General features: G+C 54.0%; 1 protein-coding gene and 1 long non-coding RNA gene across 5 annotated transcripts; one reads left to right on the top strand and one right to left on the bottom strand.

Moving 5' to 3' along the window:
* Positions 1 to 108: 108 nt before the first annotated feature.
* On the bottom strand, positions 109 to 5,834 carry LOC109255147 (uncharacterized). Of its 2 annotated transcripts, none has more exons than XR_002075098.2 (2): positions 4,723 to 5,834; positions 109 to 2,735 (listed from the first exon to the last, which is right to left on the bottom strand). It is a non-coding gene; the product is annotated as an uncharacterized LOC109255147 (long non-coding RNA). The 2 variants fall into 2 exon arrangements; XR_002075097.2 differs by having other exon boundaries at positions 4,774 to 5,834.
* Positions 5,835 to 10,227: 4,393 nt separating this feature from the next.
* WDR81 (WD repeat domain 81) lies at positions 10,228 to 24,505 on the top strand. Of its 3 annotated transcripts, XM_019429598.2 has the most exons (10): positions 10,228 to 14,181; positions 17,991 to 18,098; positions 18,360 to 18,550; positions 18,669 to 18,859; positions 19,173 to 19,338; positions 19,427 to 19,592; positions 20,264 to 20,950; positions 21,624 to 21,769; positions 22,050 to 22,229; positions 23,266 to 24,505. In XM_019429598.2, exons 1-10 carry the CDS (start codon positions 10,506 to 10,508, stop codon positions 23,584 to 23,586), a joined length of 5,832 nt encoding a protein of 1,943 aa, XP_019285143.1. In that variant the 5' UTR covers positions 10,228 to 10,505; the 3' UTR covers positions 23,587 to 24,505. The 3 variants fall into 3 exon arrangements, with proteins under 3 accessions (XP_019285143.1, XP_019285144.1, XP_019285145.1); XM_019429599.2 differs by lacking the exons at positions 22,050 to 22,229; positions 23,266 to 24,505 and having other exon boundaries at positions 10,232 to 14,181; positions 20,264 to 20,964; positions 21,624 to 21,754; XM_019429600.2 differs by lacking the exons at positions 21,624 to 21,769; positions 22,050 to 22,229; positions 23,266 to 24,505 and having other exon boundaries at positions 10,233 to 14,181; positions 19,427 to 19,537; positions 20,264 to 20,697.
* Positions 24,506 to 24,699: the final 194 nt, after the last annotated feature.

Raw genomic sequence — 24,699 nt, 5'->3', positions numbered from 1 at the left:
TCTCACAACCCCTTTTCTTCACCAAAACCCCATTTCGTCCAAAGGGTTAGGGGCATCCCTTCATTCCTCCACACCCACCTCTCCAAGTTTTTAAAACAATTACACTGATTCTTTCAAATTTTATTTATTATATGAGAACCATACACAATGTAGAAAATTTTAAAATAGAAAAGCCAAAGAGGAAAATCACAATGATTTTGTTCCACCATCCAAAGATAATCACTATCATTAACATTTAAGAGTTATGTCCTTAGTCTTTATCTGTTTTATATATACAAGAATATACCCATATTAAAAAAAATTGAGATCACATAATAGACACTATTTTCATAACCTTTTTAATATTCAAAGAGCATTTTTCTTTCCAGTCAAATGTTCTTCTACATGACTTCTAATGGCTGTGCAGTACTCCACCATCTGGATGGATATACAATGATTTACTTAAGCAATCCCCCATTGCAAATTTTCATTACAGCAAAGAAGAAGTGAATTCCCAATCAGACAACTGCTTCTCATTTTTTCTATTGCAATGCTGGGGTGAGCATCTTGTAACTGAATCTTTAATGGTTTTCTTAGGATAAATTCCCAAGTGTAGAATCACTAGGTCAAAGGCGATGGACACTTTTAGAGTGTTTGACACATACTACCAAACTGACATCCAGGAAGGCTATGCCAATTCACACCCCCATATGCAAGGTATGGGAGTGTTATTTTAGTGCTCCTTTGCCGATACTGGGTCTTCCTTTTTTTATTTTTTAAAATATAGTTTGCCGAGGGAAAAATGCTTTCAGCTATGCTTGTCTTTCTTTAATTACTAATGAAGCACACATTGTTTTTCATGGTTTTATCCATTTGAATTTCTTCTATGAATTCCCTACATATGTCCTTTCACAGCTGGTTCTTGCTCCTTGAGGCTGCTTTATATCACTCTATAGGGTAGGGAGTAGAAGTAAGAGGATGAAGCGACAGGACATTTTAACACAGTCTCATATCTCAGGGAGGTAGTGACACTGGAGAGAAATAGTGAATGAAGCCAGTGGCCGGGAGCTTGTTCTTGATGGAGGCTGGCCGTCCTCCCTCCTCCTGGGGTGCTCCTGGCCTTTATGGGTCCCCTCTGCGGGGTGCCCAGACAGGACCCTGTGCTCTCCGGGCCTGGTCCTTCACTGGTCTTCTGCCTGCCTCTGTGTTCCCAGGCTGCTCTTCCTCATCTCTGCTCCATGACGGGTGAGGATGGCAGAGCCACAGACCCAGGGCTGGAGGGAGACACTGTGGCCAGTGAAGCGGAGAGGGGAAGAAAGGACGGAAGCAATGTCCAGGGACAGAACAATCTTTGTTGCAGCCTATGAGTGGACCCAGTCTACCCACCCCCTCCGCCGCAGTCCCACACACATCCAGCCTAGGCTGCAGAAGGGTGGGTTCAATGATCTACTCTCCCCTAAATCTCTCTCATAAATGGAGAAAAGGACCCAGCTACCTGTACATCTTGTGCCCCACAGCGGGACAGCTTTCTGCAGCCCCTGAATTTGCCCACCTTCAGGCAGGGAGGCTGGGCCACGGTTGAACCACACCAGAGCCTGAGCCCCAAGAGTTACATGGCATCAGGAGCCAGGGGTGCTAGGTTTACACAGCTTGATTCCCCAGAGGGGGTCACATCTCACAACCCATCTCGGCTGGTTGCTGGAGAGAATTTCCTGCCTCGTAAGCCTGAGCTGAGTCTCACAAATTATCCTGGAAGGTAAAGTGAGAGAAGAAACAGAGGAACAGCAGTTGGAACCCCATCAGGGGCTGCAGTTCTGTTTTGGGTGGCAGAGGAAACCTGGGGCCACCTTTGCATGGTGGGAAGTCAATGTAGAGACTGAGCTCCTCCAGCCCTTAGCCCTGGTCTAACTCTAGCCCCCTCCCTCTAATCCTCCGCCCGCCCCCAGCTCCTGGGGTTGTGTTGGTTAGGGATGGGGGGAGGGGCAACAGCTTATATGAAAAGCTGTTTTGTTCCCACCCACAGGGAGAGGAGAGCCCGGGCTCTGAGTCTGCACAGTAGGCTTCTGATTCCTCCTGCACATTCAACTGTATGATTCTGCATCTCACAGGTGTTGAAGCTGAGACAAGAGGCCCAAGGGTCCCACATATAGGTGATTTATCCCTGTAACTGGAGTCCAGGCCAGTCTGAGGAAATACAGGGAAAGCTAAGAGCATGGGGTTGACTACTCAGATGGGAGTTTCAGTATGAGCTCTTCCCTGAAGATGAAATTTACTTTGGACCTCACCTGGAAAGGCAGTAGGAAAGAAAGGGAGACAGGAAGGAGGGTCAAGAAAGACATCTGAGTAAAGGTGTTGCCAGTTTTCTTTGCTCCCATTGTCTTCCCTTTGTTACACACTCATGTAGACCAACTAACCTTGGGTAGTCACAGCCATCTAGTCCCCAACCCAACGAGGGTCTCTAATCTACAACTGTTCTCTCTTGCTGGGCCAATCTGGCTGAAGGGTCTCCAACCGAACAAGGTTCCCTTTTCCAAAAGGCATCACCACTCCCGCTGTTCTGACCTTCCCAGCCCCAGTTCCGTCACCTTCCAGATGAGGGGGAAAGCAGCTCCTTCTCCTCTTCCTCCTCCTCCTTGAAGCCAGGGGCAGAGGGCAACAGTTCTTCAACTGGCAGCTTTAGCTGGGTCAGGACATAAAGCTTGCCACTGAAGAACTACTGCGGCTCAGCCAGTTGAGGATGTGGGAGGGACAGGCTCCTAAAAGGAAAGGGAAGAAAAATGGGAAGGATCTGAGCAGGGCCATGTCACAGGGACACTGTCCCACTGGCATCAAAGTCCAGCTCCAACAGATGCTCAACCTTGTAACAAAGGGTTCTTGGCTTTGACTTGGGCCTGCAGGAGCGGTTAACTTCAGTGAGAAGCAAGAGGCAGCTCTAAACATACCTCCTTGCACCTCTTTCCAGAACTGAAGGCTGTAGAGACCCAGGCCTGCTCTCACCCCACCCCCCACCCCTTGCCTCAGCTACCCACGGAGGGCCCCTCCTCTTCAGCATTCAGAGAGGGCAGGACTTAGAACCTTGGACACGTCCCACCAATCGCCCAGGTACTTGGTGAGAAGTTGTACCTTAGGTCCAAAAATGTGAGTTCAGTGCTCAGCCCAACTGACTTGTTCCCAAAGAGTTCAGCTAGAAGAGTTTTGGGGGCCTACATCTGGGGAAGAGTAAGGAAGTGTTTGGAAGGTCAGCAGAGGCTCCAGGGACTGTGAGGAGAGGACAGGGGACCAAAGGCTGGAGGGGAGGGAAGTATGGGCAGGGTGGATGGGCAGCTTCCCCAAGACTCTCAAATGCCAGGCATTCCGCTTGCGCATTCCGGGTACATCTGGTATGAATTCCAGGCTGTCTGCCGGCCCCTCCATGTCTGAACTTTGTTCCAAGTTCCAAGCCCCGCCCCCACAGTTCCAACGCATGAATCAGCAGGAAAAGCCGGGCCCTGCAGCATGGCCCAGGGAGGGGGCTGGGGGCGTGGCAGGCTAGAGGGCTGTGAGCTGGGGAGGGCGGGTCTGTGCTGACACTCAGTCCAAGGGCATGGCCCATGCCAGTGTGAGCGGCCAAGGCGGTCTTGCTTTCAGACTTCTATACTCAGAGGATAAGAAAGACTAGGGTGGGGGTGGGAGGTTTTCAAATTACAAAACCCTCTTGGGAGACATGAACTTTGTGGTATCTTCCTTCCCCCAGGTGACCAGTCCAACTCCTTCCCACTCTCCTCTGTCTGAGCCAGCTCTGTTCAGCCCATAGGACTCAGCGGCTGCTCAGAGTCTGTGCCAAGCAGGTGCCCTTGGCTGCAGGGCGGGGTGGGCCCAGGGCACTGACCCTCTGACCAGCTGCTCCATCAACCCTTTGGCACCCTGACAATTCCTAGCCCAGTCTGACAGCCAGGATGACAGGCCAAATGAGTTGGAGGCTGTAACTAGGGCCGGAGGGAGGTGGGGGCGATAGCCTAGCGAGAGGCCATAGGGAGGGGCCAAGAGTTGGCCGAGAGGTGGGGAGAGAGGGAGCCCAGTGATGACTAACCCAGGCGCCCCACCCAGTCAGCCGGCTTCCCAGGCGGTCAGGGCCAGGCCTGGGCTAGGGGCCCCACAACCGGACATGCTGGGGGGAGGTGCAGAGGTGACCTTCTCTGGGCCCAAGACGGCCAGTTAGGCTGGGGAGGGGGGGTTAGAGTTTCCAGGTCCTCCTCCAGCCCGCTTCCCCCACCAACCGCGGTGAAACCCTAACCTTTGGGTTGCATAAGGCCCCCGCACCGCCGCCCCCTACTCCTCTCCCCTCCCCCCTTACATAACATCCCCTGGAGGGAACGAGAGGAGGGGCCGGCCCGCCCAGAGACCCCTTCCCTGCCAGGGCGCTCAATTGGCCCTGACCCACTGACTGCCAGTAAAGGAAAACTACCTCCTCACTACCCGCCGCGTCCAAACCCTCCGCAAGCTAGAAGGCCAGTTCTCATATCCTTTGACCAGGGGGCGCCCAGGTTAGCTGCCCCCAGCCCTCCAGCCCCTCGTCTCCCTTTTAGCCACTCTGCAAAACCTTCCGCCACTACTGCTGTCCTGGCTCCTTCTTTAAACCTCCTGCCACACTACTCCAGTCAGTTCAGGCCCCTCTGCCCCAAAGCTCCCCTACCCCCGCCGCCCCCTCTCCCCTCCCCCGGAAGGGCAGGGTGTGGCCACCAGGACCCTACTTTCCCCCGTTACCCTGTTAGCACGGTTCCCTCCTGTGCGGCGGAGACCCCAGCTCACACCCACCTGGTGCTGGGTGGGGGGGCTGCTGAGGGTAGGGGAGCAAATCAGTGCGTCCGTCCCCCACGGCCGGCGGCGCTGTGTCTTCCCTGCGCCCAGCACACACCGGCTCCAGGCTCCGATCAGCTGGCGGCGTCGTGACGCACAAGCTGCGATTGCACCGCCCAGGGCCAATCACCGCCCACTGCTGGGCAGCGTGACCACACCCACTCTGGGGCGCCAGCACTTCGCCCAGGTCCCGCCTCTCCGGCCGTCTTAGCTCTGATTGGCAAGGAGGCCACCCCTTTGCCTGGGTGAGCTGCGCTAGGCCACGCCCACCAACTCACGAGCTCACCAATAGGTGAAAAGGTGTGGCTGAGCCATAAGCCTAAGGCAGCTTGCTTTGAGGAGCGCTACGTCAAACCAGAGTCCTAAAGAGCAAAAGGAAGTAAAGGCGTGTGTGTTTGCGTTGCACACTGGTCAATGTAGTTCTCGGTCTGGCACCTCGTTCCCAGAATCCAGCGCGCTCTGTGAGTTGGCATTTTTAAACTCCTCTCCGAATCCATCCTGGCGAAGTCCTTAAAGGGCTACAGCCCCTCCTTTTTTGGGCCGTGCGTGCTTGTTTTACACTACCCCAAAATGGATTCGCTGACCTCTGCGTATGAGGCGATAGTTCTTTAGGGAAAGGTGGAGCAGGCGAAGCAGGAGTGGGTAGAACTGAAGGTGGAAATCAGCCTCCCGGGCAGCAGACTCTTCCTTTGGATGAGGACTCTTGAGGGCTTTTGGGGGAGGGAAAACTGTCCACCTCTCCTGGTCCCAGCTTTCACTGGAGAGATCTAGTCCTCCTCTCCTGGCGGGCTCTTACTAACCAGGAGATTTTTCTTGTAGAGTAGGTCTCGTCCCAGTCGCATAGAGGCAGAGCCTCTCAAGCAGCAGCTTCCTAACAAAAGATTCATAGTACAGTCCTCACTTGAGGGTAGAAGCAAGACTGGTGGTGGGAAACTAGGGGATGGGTCTTGCCAGAGTGTCAACTGGTAAGTAACCCCATCCTCCGCCTAATACCCCTATTCTGTCCCGCCCTCCAGAAGCCTTTCACTGACTCGGGCCTACTTAGGAAGAGATTTCAAAGGTAGAGACCAATGGGGAGGCTGCCCCTTTCCCCAGGGGCCAATCAGAGCCTAGGGGGGCGGGGGATGGGCAAAACGAAGAGGAACCCAATGACTTGGCAAAAGCTGCTAAACCGCTTTTTTAAAGGGCCAAGTCTGGGACGCATCGCAATTTATCACCCCCACCCCCGCCCCGTTCCAAAAAAGAGGAACGTGTAGACAGGATCCGTGACTTTTCCATAGACTCCCAGTTGAGTATGAGGATACCGAAAAGGATCAGCCTGGGGTGAGAGACAGTTCCTCTGTATCAAATACAGGCTCCACCAAGTAATTGCTGTGGTTCCTAGGAACTCCAGAATTCCCAGCCTGTGTTCAGAACAATGTGCCTTTAAGGAAACTTCCTGCCTTCCACCCCAGTAACAGCTGATTGCTGGAAAGTGTGACCTCAGGGGACGAATCAGCTGTTACCACATCCTCCTCCTGGCCTGCCCTCCTCCATCCCCTTATCCCCACCCCACCCCCCACTCTACCTCCGCCCCAACCCTCCTGGGTCTTCAGGAAAGACAGGAGATGGAACCCCAAATATGGGGGACCTGCTTGTATGTTCTTTCCTCTTTCACTCCAAGACTATCTCCCCCCCTCCAACCCCCCAATCTGCTGTTTAGCTCTTCAGAGGTCTGAGCTTGGAACGAGCGGTATTTCCTGTCTGCACAGCCAGTTCACACTCAGCTCATACCCGCCTTCCCAGGTCTAGAAGGAGGCCAGTATTGGGGAGGCTCAGAATGGTGGCTGGCTGGGTGTGTGGGTGCTCCAGGAATGGTACTGGGAAAGGTCCAGGGAAGCTGCAAACCAAACCTAGAGGAGAGGAATAGCCATGGAAAGAACGCTTCCTGGGGCCAGAAACCTGCTCCGCAGGCCATTTGCCCCCTACTCCCTACTCAAGTTGCCTTATTCCTTCCCACACTGGGACTAGCTAATGGGACTCTCTTGGCTTCACCCATTCACTCCACTTATAACTTAGATGCCACCTGGCCCTTTTTTTATTTACACTCTCACCCTCCACAGCAGGCGTGCTAATGTGGAGCCTCCCAGAGACTGCAAGTGGAATGCACTGATCCCAGAAACCAGAGGCTTTGGCTGGGAAGTCCTGCAGGAAGACCCAGGTAAATATTTTTACCCCAGCCCTGAGCAGGGAGTCAGGGTCATTCCAGGACAAGCTTAGTGTTAAGTCCCAGGACTGACTTGGCAAGGTTGGGAGAAACTGAGCAGGGCCTTGGCCAAGCTTGGAAGAAAGAGGAACCTCACCAGCTGCCCCCATTATCCATTATCCTTACAGTGGAAGTCTCATTCCCTTCTTATCCAAGACCCTCGGAGTAGGCCCATGTCCATTTTGTTCTGCTAACTCTCCATTCCCCCTCACCCCTCCCACCCCATTGGGCAAAAGCACAGGCTTTGAGTCCAGGGTTTCTCAACCTCAGCAGTATTGACATTTTGGGCTAGATAATTTCTTGTTGTGGGGGCTGTCGTTTGTAGCATATTTTAGCAGCATCCCTGGTCCACTAGATGGAATTAGCAACACCCCCACCCTGCAGTTATGACAACCATGAATGTCTCAGGACATTACCAGATGTCCCCTGGGGGCCAAAATCTCCCCCAGTTGAGAACTACCGAAATCAACAAACTTGGATTCAAATTCCAGCTCTTACCCGCTCTGAACTTGAAGATGCTCAACATCTCTGCACCTCAATTTCCTCATCCACAAAATAGAGTGAATAATAAATTCAGAGTTTATTGTAGGGATTAAAAAAGGATTATGTTGTTTTTATTAAAAAATTTTAAAATGTTTATTTTTGAGAGAGAGAGAGAGAGAGAGAGAGCACATGAGGGGGGAGGAGCAGAAAGAGAGGAGACAGAGGATCTGAAGCAGGCTCTGTGTTGACAGCAGAGAGCCCAGTGAGGGGCTCGAACTCATGAATGGTGAGATCATGACCTGAGCTGAAGTCAAATGCTTAAACCTACTGAACCACCCAGGTGCCCCGAAAAGGATTATGTTCGAAAACACCTAGCACAGTACCTGGCCCACTGGCCCACAGTTGGCACACTAAATGTTAGCTTCCTTCACTTTTCTCCCTGCCAGATCAGCAAAAACTAACCTCACTCAGCATGGGCTGACTGCCGGGGCAGCTGCAACTTCCCTCTTTGACTATCCAAGCCATGACCTCCAGGAAACTCAATATTGAAGTTGGCGAAAGGGAGTGGCTAATTTGGTCCCAGATTCTCCAAAGCCCAAGGGTGCTTGGGTTGGGATTCCAGGGAAATTTGGGAATTGAGCTGTTACAGAGCATTGTATCAAAATGTGGCCTGCAGATTGCCTGCATCAGAATTAACTGGGGTGCTTGTTAACAATTCGGGTCCCTGGGTCTCATTCCGGACTACTGAATCGGAAGTACATCATAAAGTTTGAAAACCACTGTTTTAGGCCTCAGGTTGGGGAAGGTGTCAGTGCCCCAGAAATCTTAGTGCCCAGCATTGTAAGGACATCCTATTCAAAGGAAGAAAAGAATTCTTAAGGTTAGTTACACTCAAGGTCATCGTTGTATTGCAAGCCAAAACCACTAGAGGGCAGGACATACACGAACTTACAGAAAGAAAAAGTAGTGCCTATTCAGACTAGGTAAACAAACCCGAGCAAAGACCAGGTGGACCCAATTTTATTGGTACTAAGAAGCAGGCACTACCCACTGACCATCAAAACCCGTTCTCTGGCCTCAGGTACTCAGACCAAACTTCGGGATGCGAGACTGTCAAAGAACGCCTAATTTCTCAGGTGAAAAAATAAAACTTCATGGCCAAGGAGCACAGTGAACATTGGTTTTAGAATGAGATAGTTTGGGTTTGAAATTTGGCTCTACCAACTCTTAGCAGTGTGACCTTGGGCAAGTTGCTTAAGGTAGTCAGCTTCCTCATCCTAAATGGTTATAAAAATAACTCCTTAAACAAAACAAGATATGCAAAGTGTTAGCAGGGTGCCTGGCTCCTAATCAGTGCTCCATGAATGATGGTTGTAAGTTATAACTGCCCAAGGCCATGTGAACAAGCACATCCGGGGCTCCCACTGTGTCTTCAAGAGGATGCAGATGGAATCAGATCATAGCTGAACCATTTGTTTCCTCTCTAATTAGGACTGTAGATTTTCTTTTTTTTTTTTTTTAATTAAAAAACTGTTTTTAAGTTTTATTTATTTACTTTTGAAAGACAGAGAGAGCATGAGCAAGGGAGAGGCAGAGAGAGGGAGAGAGAGAATCCCAAGCAGACTCAGTGCAGCACAGAGCCCAATGTGGGGCTCGAACCCATGAACCATGAGATCATGACCTGAGCCGAAATGGAGATGGATGCTTAACCGCCTGAGCCACCCAGGAGCCCCGGGACAGTAGTTTTTCTTGAGTGCCTTTATGGATTCCTCCCTCTACACCAAACTCCTACTTGAGGCAAAATCTGCTAGGAGTGAGACTCAAAAAAACAGAGCCAGTGGTTTTGCTACAATGTCTTCAAATGGGTCAGAACCGAGACCCCCCGGATAGTTTTGGCACCAGCTGTCTGGTTTCTGCTCCCTGTCCTGTGCTGCACCGTTCCCCTAGCCAAGGTAGCAACTGCAAGGCTCTGACCACAGCAGGCAGGCTCTGGCACCTCAGAGGCAGATCTTCAACGGGAAGTCTTGGGGGGAACCTTTCCTCCCAAGAACTACAGGCCTCTGGGCCTGGGCCACTTTTCTCCCTCTCAGATGGCTCAGAATTTGAAAGAGAGAAAGAAAGAGCCCTGAGAGGGCTGGGGGGGGGGGGGGGGGTGCTGTAGGACAGAAAGTGTGTGCACCAGCTTCTAAGTTGCCATTCTGCCACTTGGGCAAGTCTCTTTGGCGGCTCTTGGTTATGACTTGTGAAATATAAAGAGTATTAACTGTCTTCTGTATTTTAGGGGTGTTGTAAAAGCCAAATGGAATGCTACTGATTAAATGTATTGGAAAATTAAAAGCTCCTTCTCTTGGTAGGCAGCATGGAGGCGCTGAAGGGACTTAATGTCAAAAGCCCGGCTCTGCCATCGGTTTCTTATTCGTAAAACCAGAGGGGCGGTGGTATCAGCCCGCTAAAGGCTGGGATCTCCGGCAAAATCCTTCCTAAATCCACGTCCTGGTGCGTGCAGGAGGAAGCAGGGAGGGAAATCTCATGGGCTGTTCAGCATCCCCCTCTCCTGCACCCCGAGAGAGCGAAGCCACAACTGCACTGGGAGGGAGGGCACCGAGGCCTGCCAGGCGGTGGCGCCGGCGGGAGGCGCGGTCCGACCGGCCCATTTGAGCCACGTGCGGTTGTTTCCGTGCCGGGGCGATCACGTGAGCCGAGTCAGCTGACCGGTCACGGCAGAGCCAGGCTCGGGCGCCCCGCAGCCCCTGCCCGGCTGTGCCCGGAGCGCAGGACCCTGCAGTGGGGTAAGAGCGTCCCCGCCCTCCCCTCCTCTGTCCCCGGCCCCTCCGCCCCCGCCTCTGCCTCAGCCCGGGTCCCTCGCCCGTCCCTACCCGCCCGGCCTGGCACCCCGGAAGCCGTCGCGGGAAGGGCCGTGGCCGGGCTCAGCCCCGCGCTGCCCCCAGGCGGCCAGGAGGGGATGGCCCCGGGGAGCAGGGGGCGGGAAGTCGCTCTTACCAACGGGGCCGAAGGCTGGTCCCCGCCCCCAAGCCCCGACATGGAGGAGCTGCTCCAGAGCGTGGAGAGGGACCTGAACATCGATGCCCGGCAGCTGGCTGCGGCCCCGGGGGGCACCCACGTGGTGGCCTTAGTGCCCGCGCGCTGGCTGGCCAGCCTCCGCGAGCGCCGGCTGCCCCTGGGACCCTGCCCCCGGGCAGAGGGCCTGAGCGAGGCGGAAGTGAGGACTCTTCTGCAACGCTCCGTGCAGAAGCTGCCCCCCGGCTGGACGCGCGTGGAGGTGCACGGGCTGCGGAAGCGGAGGCTGTCCTACCCGCTCCGTGGCGGCTTGCCTTTCGAGGAAGGGTCCAGCAGCCCTGAGACCCTCACTCGCTTCATGCAGGATGTGGCTGCCCAGAATTATCGCAACCTGTGGCGCCATGCTTATCGTACTTATGGGCAGCCGTATAGTCATAGCCCTGCCCCTTCAGCTGTCCCTGCCCTGGACTTAGTACGACAGGCTCTGCAAAGGGTCTATGGTTGTTCCTTCCTGTCAGTGGGTGAATTTACCCAGTGCCCATCATATACAAGAGATGGTCCCTGTCCCCCTCGGGGCAGTTTGGCCTGTCCCAGTCTTTTGCGAGCTGAGGCCCTGCTGGAGTCGCCAGAGATGCTGTACGTGGTGCACCCTTATGTGCAGTTTTCCCTGCACGATGTGGTCACCTTCAGCCCTGCCAAGCTGACCAACAGCCAAGCCAAGGTGCTCTTCATTCTCTTCCGTGTGCTGAGGGCTATGGATGCCTGTCACCGCCAGGGACTGGCCTGCGGGGCCCTAACTTTGCACCACATCGCTGTGGATGAGAAGCTTTGCAGCGAGCTCCGGCTGGACCTGAGTGCTTACGAAAGGCCCAGGGAGGAAGAGAATGAGGAGACCCCTGTATCGAGGGCTGGGCCAGGCACTGAACTTGGAGAGGAGGGAGGTGGGGGGGCTGGGTGTCCCACCTGCCGGGAGGAACTTAGAGGCCTTGTGTTGGATTGGGTCCATGGCCGCATCAGCAACTTTCACTACCTCATGCAGCTAAATAGGCTGGCAGGTCGGCGGCAGGGAGATCCCAACTACCACCCAGTGCTGCCCTGGGTGGTGGACTTCACCACACCCCACGGGCGCTTTCGAGACCTGCGCAAGTCCAAGTTCCGCCTCAACAAGGGGGATAAGCAGCTGGACTTCACATACGAGATGACGCGGCAGGCATTTGTAGCAGGTGGTGCGGGTGGCGGGGAGCCACCTCACGTTCCTCACCACATCTCGGACGTGCTTTCCGACATCACATATTATGTGTACAAGGCTCGGAGGACACCCCGGTCGGTGCTCTGTGGACATGTGCGGGCGCAGTGGGAGCCCCATGAGTATCCCGCCAGCATGGAACGTATGCAGAACTGGACACCCGACGAGTGCATTCCTGAGTTCTACACCGATCCCTCTATCTTCTGTTCCATCCACCCTGACATGCCTGACCTAGATGTGCCAGCCTGGTGTGGCTCCAGTCAGGAGTTCGTGTCTGCACACCGGGCACTGTTGGAGAGCCGAGAGGTGTCCCAGGACCTGCACCACTGGATTGACCTCACATTTGGCTACAAACTCCAGGGCAAGGAGGCTGTGAAAGAGAAGAATGTGTGCCTGCACCTGGTGGATGCCCACACACACCTGACCAGCTATGGCGTGGTGCAGCTCTTCGATCAGCCACACCCCCAACGCCTGGCTGGGGCTCCTGCCCTGGCCCCTGAGCCTCCACTCATCCCCAGAGTGTTGTTCCAGACCATCCAGGAGAGCATAGGCCGGGAGGACTTACCAGGACAGCTTACAAATGGGGTGGGCAGGCTGGTTTTGGAGGCCACTCCCTGTGAGGCTGGCTGGGCCAGGGAGAGGCCCGTGGCAGGGGAAGATGACTTGGAACAGGCCACAGAAGCTCTGGATTCTATCTCCCTCGCAGGGAAAGCAGGTGACCAGCTGGGCTCTTCCTCATCTTCCTCCAGTCAAGCCTCCCCAGGCCTCTTGTCTTTCTCAGTGGCCTCGGCCTCTCGAGCAGGCCGCAGGAACAAAGCTGCTGGGGCCGACCCTGGGGAAGGTGAGGAGGGGAAGATTCTTCTTCCCGAGGGTTTCAATCCTGTGCAGGCTCTGGAAGGGCTGGAGAAACTAGGCAACTTCCTGACCAAAGGCCTAGGGGGCCAATTGGAGGTGCCTGAGCATGCCCAGGTCCAGCCACCCGTGCAGCTGCAGGACCTCTTCCATCGGGACATGCAGGCGCTGGGTGTCCTGTTGGCTGAGATGGTGTTTGCCACCAGGGTCCGGACACTGCAGCCTGACGCGCCTTTGTGGGTACGTTTCGAGGCCGTTCGGGGCCTCTGCACACGCCACCCCAAGGAGATCCCCGTGTCTCTGCAGCCCGTGCTGGACATGCTCCTGCAGCTCAGTGGACCCGAAGGCCCTGTGACAGCAGGGAGGGGCAAGCTGGCCCCACTCTTTGAGTACAGGCCCATCTCCCGGGGATTGCCTCCACCCTGTCCGGCCCAGCTCCTCAGCCCCTTCAGCTCCGTGGTTCCCTTCCCTCCGTACTTCCCGGCGCTGCACAAGTTCATCCTCCTGTATCAGGCGAGACGCGTGGAGGACGAGGCCCAGGGGCGGGAGCTGGTGTTTGCTCTGTGGCAGCAACTGGGTGCGGTGCTGAGTGACATCACCCCGGAGGGCCTGGAGATCCTGCTGCCCTTCGTGCTGTCACTCATGTCTGAGGAGCACACGGCTGTGTACACAGCCTGGTACCTATTTGAACCTGTCGCTAAGGCCCTGGGCCCCAAAAATGCCAATAAGTACCTACTGAAGCCTCTCATTGGTGCCTATGAGAGCCCCTGCCGGTTACACGGCCGCTTCTACTTGTACACTGACTGCTTTGTGGCCCAGCTGATGGTGCGGCTGGGCCTGCAGGCCTTTCTCATCCACCTGCTGCCCCACGTCCTCCAGGTGCTGGCTGGTGTGGAGGCCTCCCAGGAGGAAAGCAAGGGCCTGGTGGGGGCCACTGAGGATGAGGAGAGTGAGCTCCCAGGGGCTAGGCCCAGCCCCTGTGCTTTTGGGGAGGAAATTCAGATGGATGGTGAGCCTGCTGCTTCCTCGGGCCTGGGGCTCCCGGACTACACGTCTGGTGTCAGCTTCCATGACCAGGCCTACCTCCCTGAGACTGAAGACTTCCAAGCTGGGCTCTATGTGGCTGAGTCCCCACAGCCCCAGGAAGCTGAGGCTGTGAGCCTAGGCCGGCTGAGCGACAAGAGCAGCACCAGTGAGACCTCCCTGGGCGAGGAACGGGCTGCAGATGAGGGGGGTGCTCCTGTGGACAAGAGCAGCCTCAGGTCAGGTGACAGCAGCCAGGACTTGAAGCAAAGCGAAGGCTCAGAGGAGGAAGAGGAGGAGGAGGAAGGCTGTGTGGTGTTGGAGGAGGAGGAGGGAGAGGGGGAGCAAGACGACATCACCAGGGCGTCTGAGCTCACTCTCTCTGACACGGTGCTGTCCATGGATACTGTCGTGGCCCGTGGTGGCGACACAGATGGGGAGGAAGAGGAGGAACCACTAACTGAGCAGTCGGAGGGCAAAGAACAGAAGATCCTTCTTGGTGAGTTCTCAGGCCTCGAGGTGTTGTAAAACAGTCCTCTGTTTTGTTTTGTCTTTTTATCTTATCGTATTACTTATTTATTTGCATAATGTCTACACCCAAACGTGGGACTTAAACTCATGACCCTGAGATCAAGTCGCATGTTCTCACTGAGCCAGCCAGGTGCCTCAGGGTTCTGTTTTGTCTTTTGATTCCAATATAGTTAACATACAGTGTTCCATTAGTTTCAGGGGTACAGTGTAGTGATTCAACAATTCTGTACATTGCTCAGTGCTCCTCACAGCAAGTGCACTTTAATCCCCATCACCTATTTCACTCATTTCCCCATCCACCTCCCCTCTGATAATCATCAGTTCTCTATAGGTAAGAGTCTGTTTCTTGGTTTCTTCCTCTCACTCTTTTTCTCTCTCCCTTTTTCCTTGCTTGTTTGTTTTGTTTCTTAAATTCCACACATGAGTGAAATCATGTGGAATTTGTCTCTGACTTGTTTTGCGTAGCATAATACTCTCTAGCGCCGTCCATGTTGTTGCAAATGGCGAGATACCATTCGTTTTTATGGCTGAGTAATATTCCATTGTACATGTGTACCACATCTTCTTTATCCATTCATCTGTTGATGGACACGTGGGCTGCACATAGTTTGGCTCTTGTAAATAATGCTGCAGTAAATATAGGGGTGTGTGTGTCCCTTGGAAATAGTGTTTACATATTTTGGGAGTAGTCCAATTACTGGATCAGAGGGTGGTTTTATTTTTAACTTTTTGAGGTACCTCCCAAGCACCTTCCACAGTGGTTGCACCAGTTTGCATTCCCTCCAGCACTGCACATTTCTCCACATCTTCGCCAACACTTAACTGTTTTTTGTGTTGTTGATTTTAGCCATTCTGACGGGTGTGAGGTGGTATCTCATTGTAGTTTTGATTTGCATTTCCCTGATGATGAGTGATGTGGAGCATCTTTTCATGTGTCGGTTGGCCATCTGGATGTCTTCTTTGGAGAGATGTCTGTTCATGTCTTCTGCCTTTTTTTAAATTGGATTATTTGTTTTTTTGGCTGTTGAGTTGTATCAGTTCTTAATATATTTTGGATACTAAGCCTTTATCGGATATGTCATTTGCAAATATCTTCTCCCATTCAGAAGGTTGCCTTTTAGTTTTGTTGATCATTTCCTTAGCTATGCAGAACCTTTTTATTTTGATGTAGTCCCAAAAGTTTATTTTTGCCTTTGTTTCCCTTCCCTCAGGAGACATAGCTAGAAAGATGTTGCTATGGCTGATGTCAGAAAAATACTGCCTATGCTCTCTTCTAGGATTTTTATGGTTTCAGGTCTCATGTTTAGGACTTTAATCCATTTTGAGTTTCTTTTTGCGTATGGTGTAAGAAAGTGGTCCAGTATGATTCTTTTGCATGTAGCTGTCCAGTTTTTCCAATACCATTTGCTGAAGAGACTTTTTCCGGTTGTATATTCTTTCTTTTGTCAAAGATTAATTGACCATGTAATTGTGGGCTTTTTTCTGGGTTTTCTGTTCTGTTCCATTGATGTGCTTATTTTTGTGCCAGTACCATACTGTTTTGATTACTACAGCTTTGTAATTAATATAACTTGAGGTATGGAATTGTGATACCTCCACTTTTTCTTTTTCAAGATTGCTTTGGCTATTCAGGGTCTTTTGTGATTCCATACAAATTTTAGGATTATTTGTTCTAATTCTGTGAAGAATGCTGTTGGTATTTTGATAGGGGTTGCATTAAATGTGTAGATTGTTTTGGCTAGTATAGACATTCCAACAATATCCATTCTTCCAATCCATGGAAGAACCTTCCATTCCTTTGTGTCATCTTCAATTTCTTTCATCCATGTTTTATAGTTTTCAGGATACAGGTTTTTCACCTCTTTGTTTCATTTTATTCCTAGGTATTTTACTGTTTTTGGTGCAATTGTAAATGGGATTGTTTTCTTAATTTCTCTTTTTGCTGTTTAATTCTTAGTGTATAGAAATGCAACAGATTTCTGTACATTGATTTTGTATCCTGTGACTTCACTGAATTCATGTGTCCGTTCTAGTAGTTTTTTGGTGGAGTCTTTAGGGTTTTCTATAAATAGTATCATGTCATCGGCAAATAATGGAAGTTTTACTTCCTTTACCAGTTTGGATGATTTTTATTTCTTTTTGTTGTCTGATTGCTGTGGCTAAGACTTCCAGTGGTGAGAGTGGAAATATTTGTCTTGTTTCTGACCTTGGGGAAAAGCTCCTAGTTCTTCCCCATTGAGGATGACATTTGCTGTGGGTTTTTCATATATGGCCTTTATTATATTGAGGTATGTTTCCTCTGGACCTACTTTGTTGAGGGTTTTATGAATGCACATTGTACTTTGTCAGGTGCTTTTTATGCATCTGTTGGAATGATCATATGGCTTTTATCCTTTCTTTTATTGATGTGATGTATCATGATGATTGATTTGTGACTATTGAACCACCCTTGCATCCCAAGGAGTAAATCCCACTTGATCACGGTGAATGATTTTCTTAATGTATTGTTGGATTCAGTTGGCTAGCATTTTGTTGAGGATATTGCATCTATGTGCAACAGAGATAATGGCCTGTTGTTCTCTTTGTGTCTTTATCTGGTTTTGGTATCAGGATAACGCTGCCTCATAGAATGAATTTGGAAGTTGTCCTTCCTCTTTTATTTTTTGGAATAGTTTCAGAAGAATAGGTATTAGCTTTTCGTCACTCTGGTTTTCATTCAACATTTCTGAGTACCTAGTCTTTGCTAAGCCGTGGGTGCAGCAGATTCACACACAGCACAGATGTGGGCCTGCCCTCCTGGAGTGCACCTGTAGCCGAGGAGATGCCACACTGTAGACAGTGTCATGTAAATGTCATGTTAGTGCTGTAAAGAACAGGACTGGCTGCTATGAGGGAATATAAATGGGGCTTAGATCAAGTTTTCAGGGTCCCATGAAAGTAGGGCTGGTTGAGGTCCAATGAATAGGAGATAGCAAGCAAAATGGTAGGGTTTACAGTGGGAAGAGCATACCAGGCAGTGGGAACAGCATGTGTGAGGCTCTAAGGTTGTCATGGTTCCATTGAAGAATCAGGGACTGAATTCTGCTCCTGAACCCAATATTGTACTGTATTTTTTAAAAAAATTTTTTAACGTTTATTTATTATTGAGAGACAGAGAGACACAGAGCATGAGCAGAGGAGGGGTAGAGAGAGGGGGAGACATAGAATCTGAAGCAGACTCCGGGCTCTGAGCTGTCAGCACAGAGCCCGACGCGGGGCTCAAACTCACAGACTGTGAGATCATGACCTGAGCCGAAGTCGGTCGCTTAACCAACTGAGCCACCCAGGCGGCCTTATCGTACTGTATTTTAACTAACTAGAATTTAAATAAAAGTTTGAAGGAAAAAAAAGAATCAGTGCAAACCTAGGAAGTTTAGACAGAGAGAGTGGAAGGAAGAAGAAGGAACACAGGCCGTAGGGTGAGGGAGCCAGGGCCTGGCCAGGCCTCATTTAGCAGCTTAGGAAGATTCACTGAAAGGATAACCTTCCTGCAAGGTGTGCTGAAGGAGAGGAGCCTGGAGTAGCCCCAAAGCCAGGGCCACGTGGGGGCAGTCCCAAAGCCACAGGCCACCTCTGCCACTGCTAAATAGAGGATGGTGGTGTGGGGCACCCGGCTTTGACTGGGCCCCTTGGCAGGTCTGCAGCCAGGATAGGCCAGGAGAGGTGCCCTGGGGTGGGGTGGGAGGCATGGCAAGTCACCATTATCTGATGAGCTCAGGGCCCGTTCCTGCCCTGCAGATACAGCCTGCAAGATGGTCCGCTGGCTATCTGCCAAGCTTGGTCCCACAGTGGCCTCTCGCTACGTGGCCCGGAACCTGCTCCGCCTGCTGACATCTTGTTACGTTGGTAAGGCCTGTGGTTGGTGCTGGAGATGGGGCTTCGTCCCAGCCCCTCTGTCTATCTTCAGCCCCCCTGCAGGGGATCCTTCCTACTTCCACCTCCCAGGCAGGTCCTGGGACCCCATCTGTAAGCTACTTCCTTCCTTGGGTAGGGCGTGGGGTGGCCCCCAGGCTAGGGTGACGAGGAGTGGCTACCACAGTTCCTGGAAGGCCGCCCTGCCTCCTGCCTGCTGTTAGCTACTCAAGGCTGCTGGTTCTTCCTCGGCAGGGCCCACTCGGCAACAGTTCACCGTGAGCAGTGGTGAGAGTCCCCCGCTGAGTGCTGGCAACATCTATCAGAAGAGACCGGTGCTGGGTGATATAGTGTCGGGGCCCGTGCTCAGCTGCCTCCTCCACATTGCTCATCTGTATGGGGAGCCTGTCCTCACCTACCAGTACCTGCCCTACATCAGCTACCTGGTCAGTTACTGACTGGCAGTCCCAGGGGAGGTCAAGGAGCTTGAGGGTGGACCTGGGATCCCTGGGGGCCCCACGGGGTCCGTGGACAGCCTGGCCCTCACCTTCTCTATGGCCCTAGGTGGCCCCAGGTGGCACCTCAGGCCCCAGTCGACTGAACAGCCGTAAGGAGGCGGGGCTGCTGGCAGCGGTGACTCTGACCCAGAAGATCATCGTGTACCTCTCGGACACCACCCTCATGGACATCCTGCCCCGAATCAGCCACGAGGTCTTGCTGCCCGTGCTCAGCTTCCTCACTTCCCTCGTCACTGGGTAGGCTCCTGCCCCACCCCTGTGGGAGTGGGAGTAGCTCAGCTGAGGGAGCTACCCAGGAGGGGCTGGGAAGCTTGGGGATGAGACCGGACTGGGTGTCAGGAGTCTTGGTTATCAGGATTCCTGGTTCTGATCCAGCTGTGTGACCCTGAACAAGCCACATCTTCTTTCTGTGCCTCCGGTTCCTCTCGTCTGGTTTGGATCAAATTTGTCTTGTAGTTCTTTTCACTTAAAGCTTTTCATAGATTCTGGGCAAGTCCCGCAGAGTTGTGGAGAGGTGGGGGGTGCTGGAGCTCATGAACTCTCTTTCCAGGTTCCCGAGTGGGGCCCAGGCCCGGACTGTCCTGTGCGTGAAAACCATCAGCCTCATTGCCCTCATATGCCTGCGCATTGGGCAGGAGATGGTCCAGCAGCACCTGAGTGAACCTGTGGCCACCTTCTTTCAAGTCTTCTCTCAGCTGCATGAGCTTCGGCACCAGGTAGGCAGACCTACCCCCCTTACCTGGCTGGGTTGGGCTGGGCAGGGGCCGTGAACTCGGCTGACTCCCTGGGCCTCCCTGCCCACAGGAGCTGAAGCTGGATCCTGTGGGCCGCAGTGAGGGCCAGCTGCCAGAGGTGGCCTTCTCCGATGGGCGGCAGCGGCTGGTGGACCCTACCCTGCTGGACGAGCTGCAGAAGGTGTTCACCTTGGAGATGGCGTACACAATCTACGTGCCCTTCTCCTGCCTGTTGGGTACTGCCCCATCACGTTCCCTCGCAAAGCCTCTGTGGCCATTTCTCTTCTCTGGGGAGGGCCCCATGCTCCCCTTGCCCCCAGAATCAGTAACGAGCATTCAGTGTTCTGGGTCAGAGCAAAGGGATTTGGCCTTGGACCTCAGAGTTCCAAGGTGCTGTATAAACAGGGACTGAGCATTAGCCAGCAAGGAGGCACAGGAGCTGGCCTAGAGTATCCCTGGGGACGGCAGGGCCACCAGGCTGACGTACTGACATCTCCCGGAGTTGTCTGAGAGGAATTAGCTGCCCACCATTTCTGTAGCCTCCCGTGTGGGCCCGGCACTGCTGAGCAATTATGTGTGTCATCATCTTAAATAGGATGGGCAGCCCTGTGGTTAGATATGTCATCGTCCCTCTACTGAAATCTAAGCCCTGGGAGGGAAAGCACCCCCTGGCTTTTACCATTCTATTTCTGATGCCCTGCATAACACCCGGCACACATAGAAGATGTTCGTGTGAATGGATCTACCTTTTTCTGTGGAAGAAAATAGGCTCAGAGATGAAGAGTTACTTGCCCAGAGTTGCACAGCCAGGACCTGCCCTGTTTTCTGTGGTTCCCAAGCCTTGGATGGGTGGTGGCAGCGGCCTTCCATCTTCCCTAATCTGAGGACCTCTCCCACTCCCATCCAGGTGACATCATCCGGAAAATCATCCCCAACCACGAGCTGGTTGGGGAGCTGGCGGGGCTGTATTTGGAGACCATCAGTCCGAGCAGTCGCAGCCCTGCCGGCGTGGAGCCCACGGTGCCCAGCGCCGGCCCTGAGTGGGACCCCCAGAGTGGGGGCTGCTCCCGGGACGACGGCCACTCGGGGACCTTTGGGAGCGTGCTGGTCGGGAACCGCATCCAGATTCCCGATGACTCTCAGCCTGAGAGCCCCGGCTTGCTGGGCCCCATCCCTGGCGCTGGCAGTGGGGGCCCCAGCAGCGAGGAGGACAACGCGCTGAAGCGGGAGCTGCCGCGGAGCGCCCACGGGCTAAGCGGGAACTGGCTGGCGTACTGGCAGTACGAGATCGGCGTGAGCCAGCAGGATGCCCACTTCCACTTCCATCAGATCCGCCTGCAGAGCTTCCCGGGCCACTCGGGGGCTGTCAAGTGCGTGGCGCCCCTGAGCAGTGAGGACTTCTTCCTAAGTGGCAGCAAGGACCGCACGGTGCGCCTCTGGCCACTCTACAACTCTGGGGATGGCACCAGCGAGACGGCCCCACGCCTCGTCTATGCCCAGCACCGCAAGAGCGTCTTCTTTGTGGGCCAGCTCGAGGCCCCGCAGTATGTGGTGAGCTGTGACGGGGCTGTGCACGTCTGGGACCCCTTCACAGGTGAGCGGGCCCAGGTGAGGCCTGTTCTGTTGCTGCCATGCCGTGCCCTGCCAGGCCAGGCCTCTGGGTGCGGGGACCCAGGGTTGGGCGGTTGGGGTGTCTTGGTGTATGGTGTGGGACAACCCAGCGAGGCTGCACAGAGGAGCAGTTAGACCTGAGTTGGAATCCATTAGCCTTAAGTTTGAATTGGTTCTGCCAACTTATTTGCGGAGTTACCTTGCTCAAGTCACTTTGATGCTGGAAGCGTTAGTGCTCCCCATCTGCAAAATGGGAATCAGAACTGGTTTAGAAGATAATGCACATAGGGGTTTGGCTTAACACATAACATGTCATACAAGTTTGGCAGAGAGTTGCTTGATGATTTTTTGGCATCGTGTTAGGGAGAAATAAGGTTAATAAGGTTTTTAAAGGGGGAGGGGATGGAGTAGCATCGAGGTAGACCGAGGAGAGGTAGCATTTGGTCAGGGGGTGCTGTGTGAAGAGTTTGGGTACAGGAGCCTGGCCTGGTCATGGATGCAGGAAGGTGGGGGGGGGTCAAAAAATCATCGTTAGTATTTTCTTAGGTCCCCTGGGAGATGAGAGGCAGTTACAGGGTATGTCAGGGAGATAGGAAGGGTTGGGGTTCTTCCATCTGCTACTGGGACCCTAGATCCACTGTGCCTTTCCTTCCCAGGGAAGACCCTTCGCGTAATAGAGCCATGGGACAGCCGGGTGCCCCTGACTGCTGTGGCTGTCATGCCTGCCCCCCATACCAGCATCACCATGGCCAGCTCTGACTCGACCCTGCGCTTTGTGGACTGCAGGAAGCCCGGCCTGCAGGTCAGGGGCGTTCGGTTCCCTGAGCCCTGGCTTGGATGCCCAGCAGGGAGGAAAGACCCTGAAGAGAGAAGCAGGGTGTAGTTTCTCTTTGGAGACAAATCACCCACAGCAGCAAATGCTGGGGGGTGGGACTCTGATCTGGGATGAAGGGGTGCCCTCCCCTCGATGGGGGATAGAGGCTCAGGCCTTTCAGCCGTGTGGGCTTGGGGTGAACAGGACCTCAGGGAGAAACGGGTTGGAGTGGGTGGCAGTGCTTTAGCTCATCTCCCTCTGTCTGCAGCATGAGTTCCGCCTGGGTGGCGGGCTGAACCCGGGGCTTGTCCGCTCCTTGGCCGTCAGCCCCAGTGGCCGTAGCGTCGTGGCTGGCTTCTCCTCGGGCTTCATGGTGCTCCTGGACACCCGTACAGGCCTGGTTTTGCGTGGCTGGCCAGCCCATGAGGGGGACATCCTGCAGATCAAGGTGACTGACGTGGTCCCCTTTCCCTCCTCACTGCCCAGCCCAGCCCCTGCTCCAGGCCCTCTTAGGGCCCACCCAGGACCGGCTCCCTCGTACATGCCCCATGGCTGATGGGCGGAGAGGGTTAGGAGCCAGCTCTTCTGCAGGGGGCCCTGGCGGCAGGCAGGCCACGGGGGCGGGAACCAGGGGGCGAGCTGACCCTGCTGTTCCCTGGGGATGTTCTAATGAGTAACCCTTGTCCATATTTGTCTTGCTTGGAGGATCAGGGGTCAGGTCCTGTCCGTGACCCAGTCAGGTTAAATAAAGCTCAGCTGGGAGGGTGTTTACTGCCCCCGACCACTGAGCAGAGTCCATGGCCCGTGCTGGGCTGCCCTGGTGGGGGTAGGGACACCCGGGCATGGGGATCCTGCCCCTACCCCCGCCCATTCTCAGTCACAGACCTTGGGGAACTGCCCAGGGAGGGACCAGGAGGAGGAACAGGACTGTATGTGGGAGGATTTTTCCAGGCAACTGGCACTCCCTCCCTATCCTGACTGGAGCCAGGGGACATGCACTGCCAATACTAAGGGCAGGCTGCCCCCAACTCTGTCCGGGGCCCCAGGGCTTCAGGCACCTCTAAGTTCTGACCTTCCAAGGAAGGCTTTGGGGTCAACCTGGGTATTACCTGGCAATGCCACTTACTGGCTCTGTGACCTTGGTAGGATTACTTAACTTTTCTTAGCCTCATGTTTTTTCTCTATAAAACGGGAGCAACAGCATCTACGTCATAGAGTTGTTATGAAAATTAAATGTGGTAATATGGCATGCCTAACAAAATGCCTAGATACAGTAAGTGCTCAAATGATAGTGATGACTAGGTTAAAGACACTTTAACATATTAACTAGTGTTAATGTAATGTGGCAGGGGTGGGCAGCTGGTCCCCTGCCCAGGATCCCCTGTCTTCCTGGGAGATAAGCTGCGAGTAAACAGAAGACCTTGGAGCTCAGTGGGCACATGGGAGGGCCCAGGCCCTGCTGAGGCTCTCTTCTCCCTGAGCAGGCGGTGGAGGGCAGTGTCCTGGTCAGCTCCTCCTCTGACCACTCCTTGACTGTGTGGAAGGAGCTGGAACAGAAGCCCACGCACCACTACAAATCAGCATCTGACCCCATCCACACCTTCGACCTGTACGGCAGCGAGGTGGTCACCGGCACCGTGGCCAACAAGATCGGAGTCTGCTCCCTGCTTGAGCCACCCTCCCAGGCCACCACGAAGCTCAGCTCTGAGAACTTCCGAGGCACGCTCACCAGCCTGGCCTTGCTGCCCACTAAACGCCACCTCTTGCTGGGCTCGGACAATGGGGTCATCCGCCTCCTGGCCTAGGCCAAGGTGGGGCTGGCCAACGAGGGTGGGCAGACATCCCCCAGGGAGTCCATCCCTTACCCTTGTCTCCCCAGCAGCTCCCTCTGGGCAGGCCTCAGGCCCCACACTCTGTGCCCACATGGCCTGCCAGCCACAGTGAGGCAGGGGTCCAGGTTCCTGAACCGCCAGAGCCACCAGTGCTGCCAGAAGGGATCTCATTTGTGGCTTGGGGAGATGCTGCCCCGAGTCAGCAGGAAGCAAGAGAGGGAGCACAGGAAAGCATCGCTGCCCTCTCTTCTCCCAAGCTCTGCCCCCTGGGTCCACATGGGGACAGGGAAGCTCTGAGAAGGGGAAGGGAGACTGGCCCTGTCCAGCCAGTGTCCAGCCAAGGACGCCCCCCCACCCACCTCCCTTTGTGAGCCCTCTGTGCCCCTATCTCACAAGGGCAGGGAAGCCGCTCCAGTCCAGGACACTGATGGTGCTTGGACTCCAGCCTCTAAGGAGGGCTGGTCCTGGTCCAGGAGTTAGGGGCCTTGGGGTGGGGTTTAAGTGTCCACCCAGCCAGGCCCTGCCCAGTATGGGACCAGTAGGGGAAGAAAGAGGGCAGGACCAGGGGAGGGAAGATGGACTGGTCCAGCTGGTGCCTGCCAGGAGTGACCCCATGCCTTGCCTGCCCATCCCTAACCACAGTGTTTGTGCCTTGAACTGAAGAGGCAGCCCCTGGGCCCAGAACCCTTGGGGAGTGGTCCAACACCCTGAGAGAAGGGGCAGGAATGATCTCTGCATCTCAGGTCTCTCCCAGGGGACAGGAAGACCCAGGCATCCCCGGACCCTCACATTCTGGAGCAGAGATGAGGTCTGAGCCTGGGCCCTTACTGCCTCTTCACTATTTGCAATAGATGTAAATATGACCAATAAATCTTTTGGAAGAGCCATGGAACTGAGTGAGGCTTTTCTTGATGATGGTTATCAGGGTGGGGAAAAATTGAGACCCAGCAGCTTCCAGGGCAGTGAGGAGAGTGAGAAGTAGGGCGGGAGGAAGGTGGGAGACAGCCTGATCATTGCTCTTGGGCACCACGGGGTACAGGGCTTCTGGTTCATGCAGCCCCAGGTCAGTTTCCTGAACCCTCAGCT

This window comes from Panthera pardus, unplaced genomic scaffold, assembly GCF_024362965.1.
Source record: "Panthera pardus isolate Hobbes unplaced genomic scaffold, ASM2436296v1 HiC_scaffold_3, whole genome shotgun sequence".
NCBI lineage: Eukaryota > Metazoa > Chordata > Mammalia > Carnivora > Felidae > Panthera > Panthera pardus.
The sequence above is the reverse complement of the archived record's forward strand: the minus strand, read 5'-3'. Positions and strand labels throughout refer to the sequence as shown.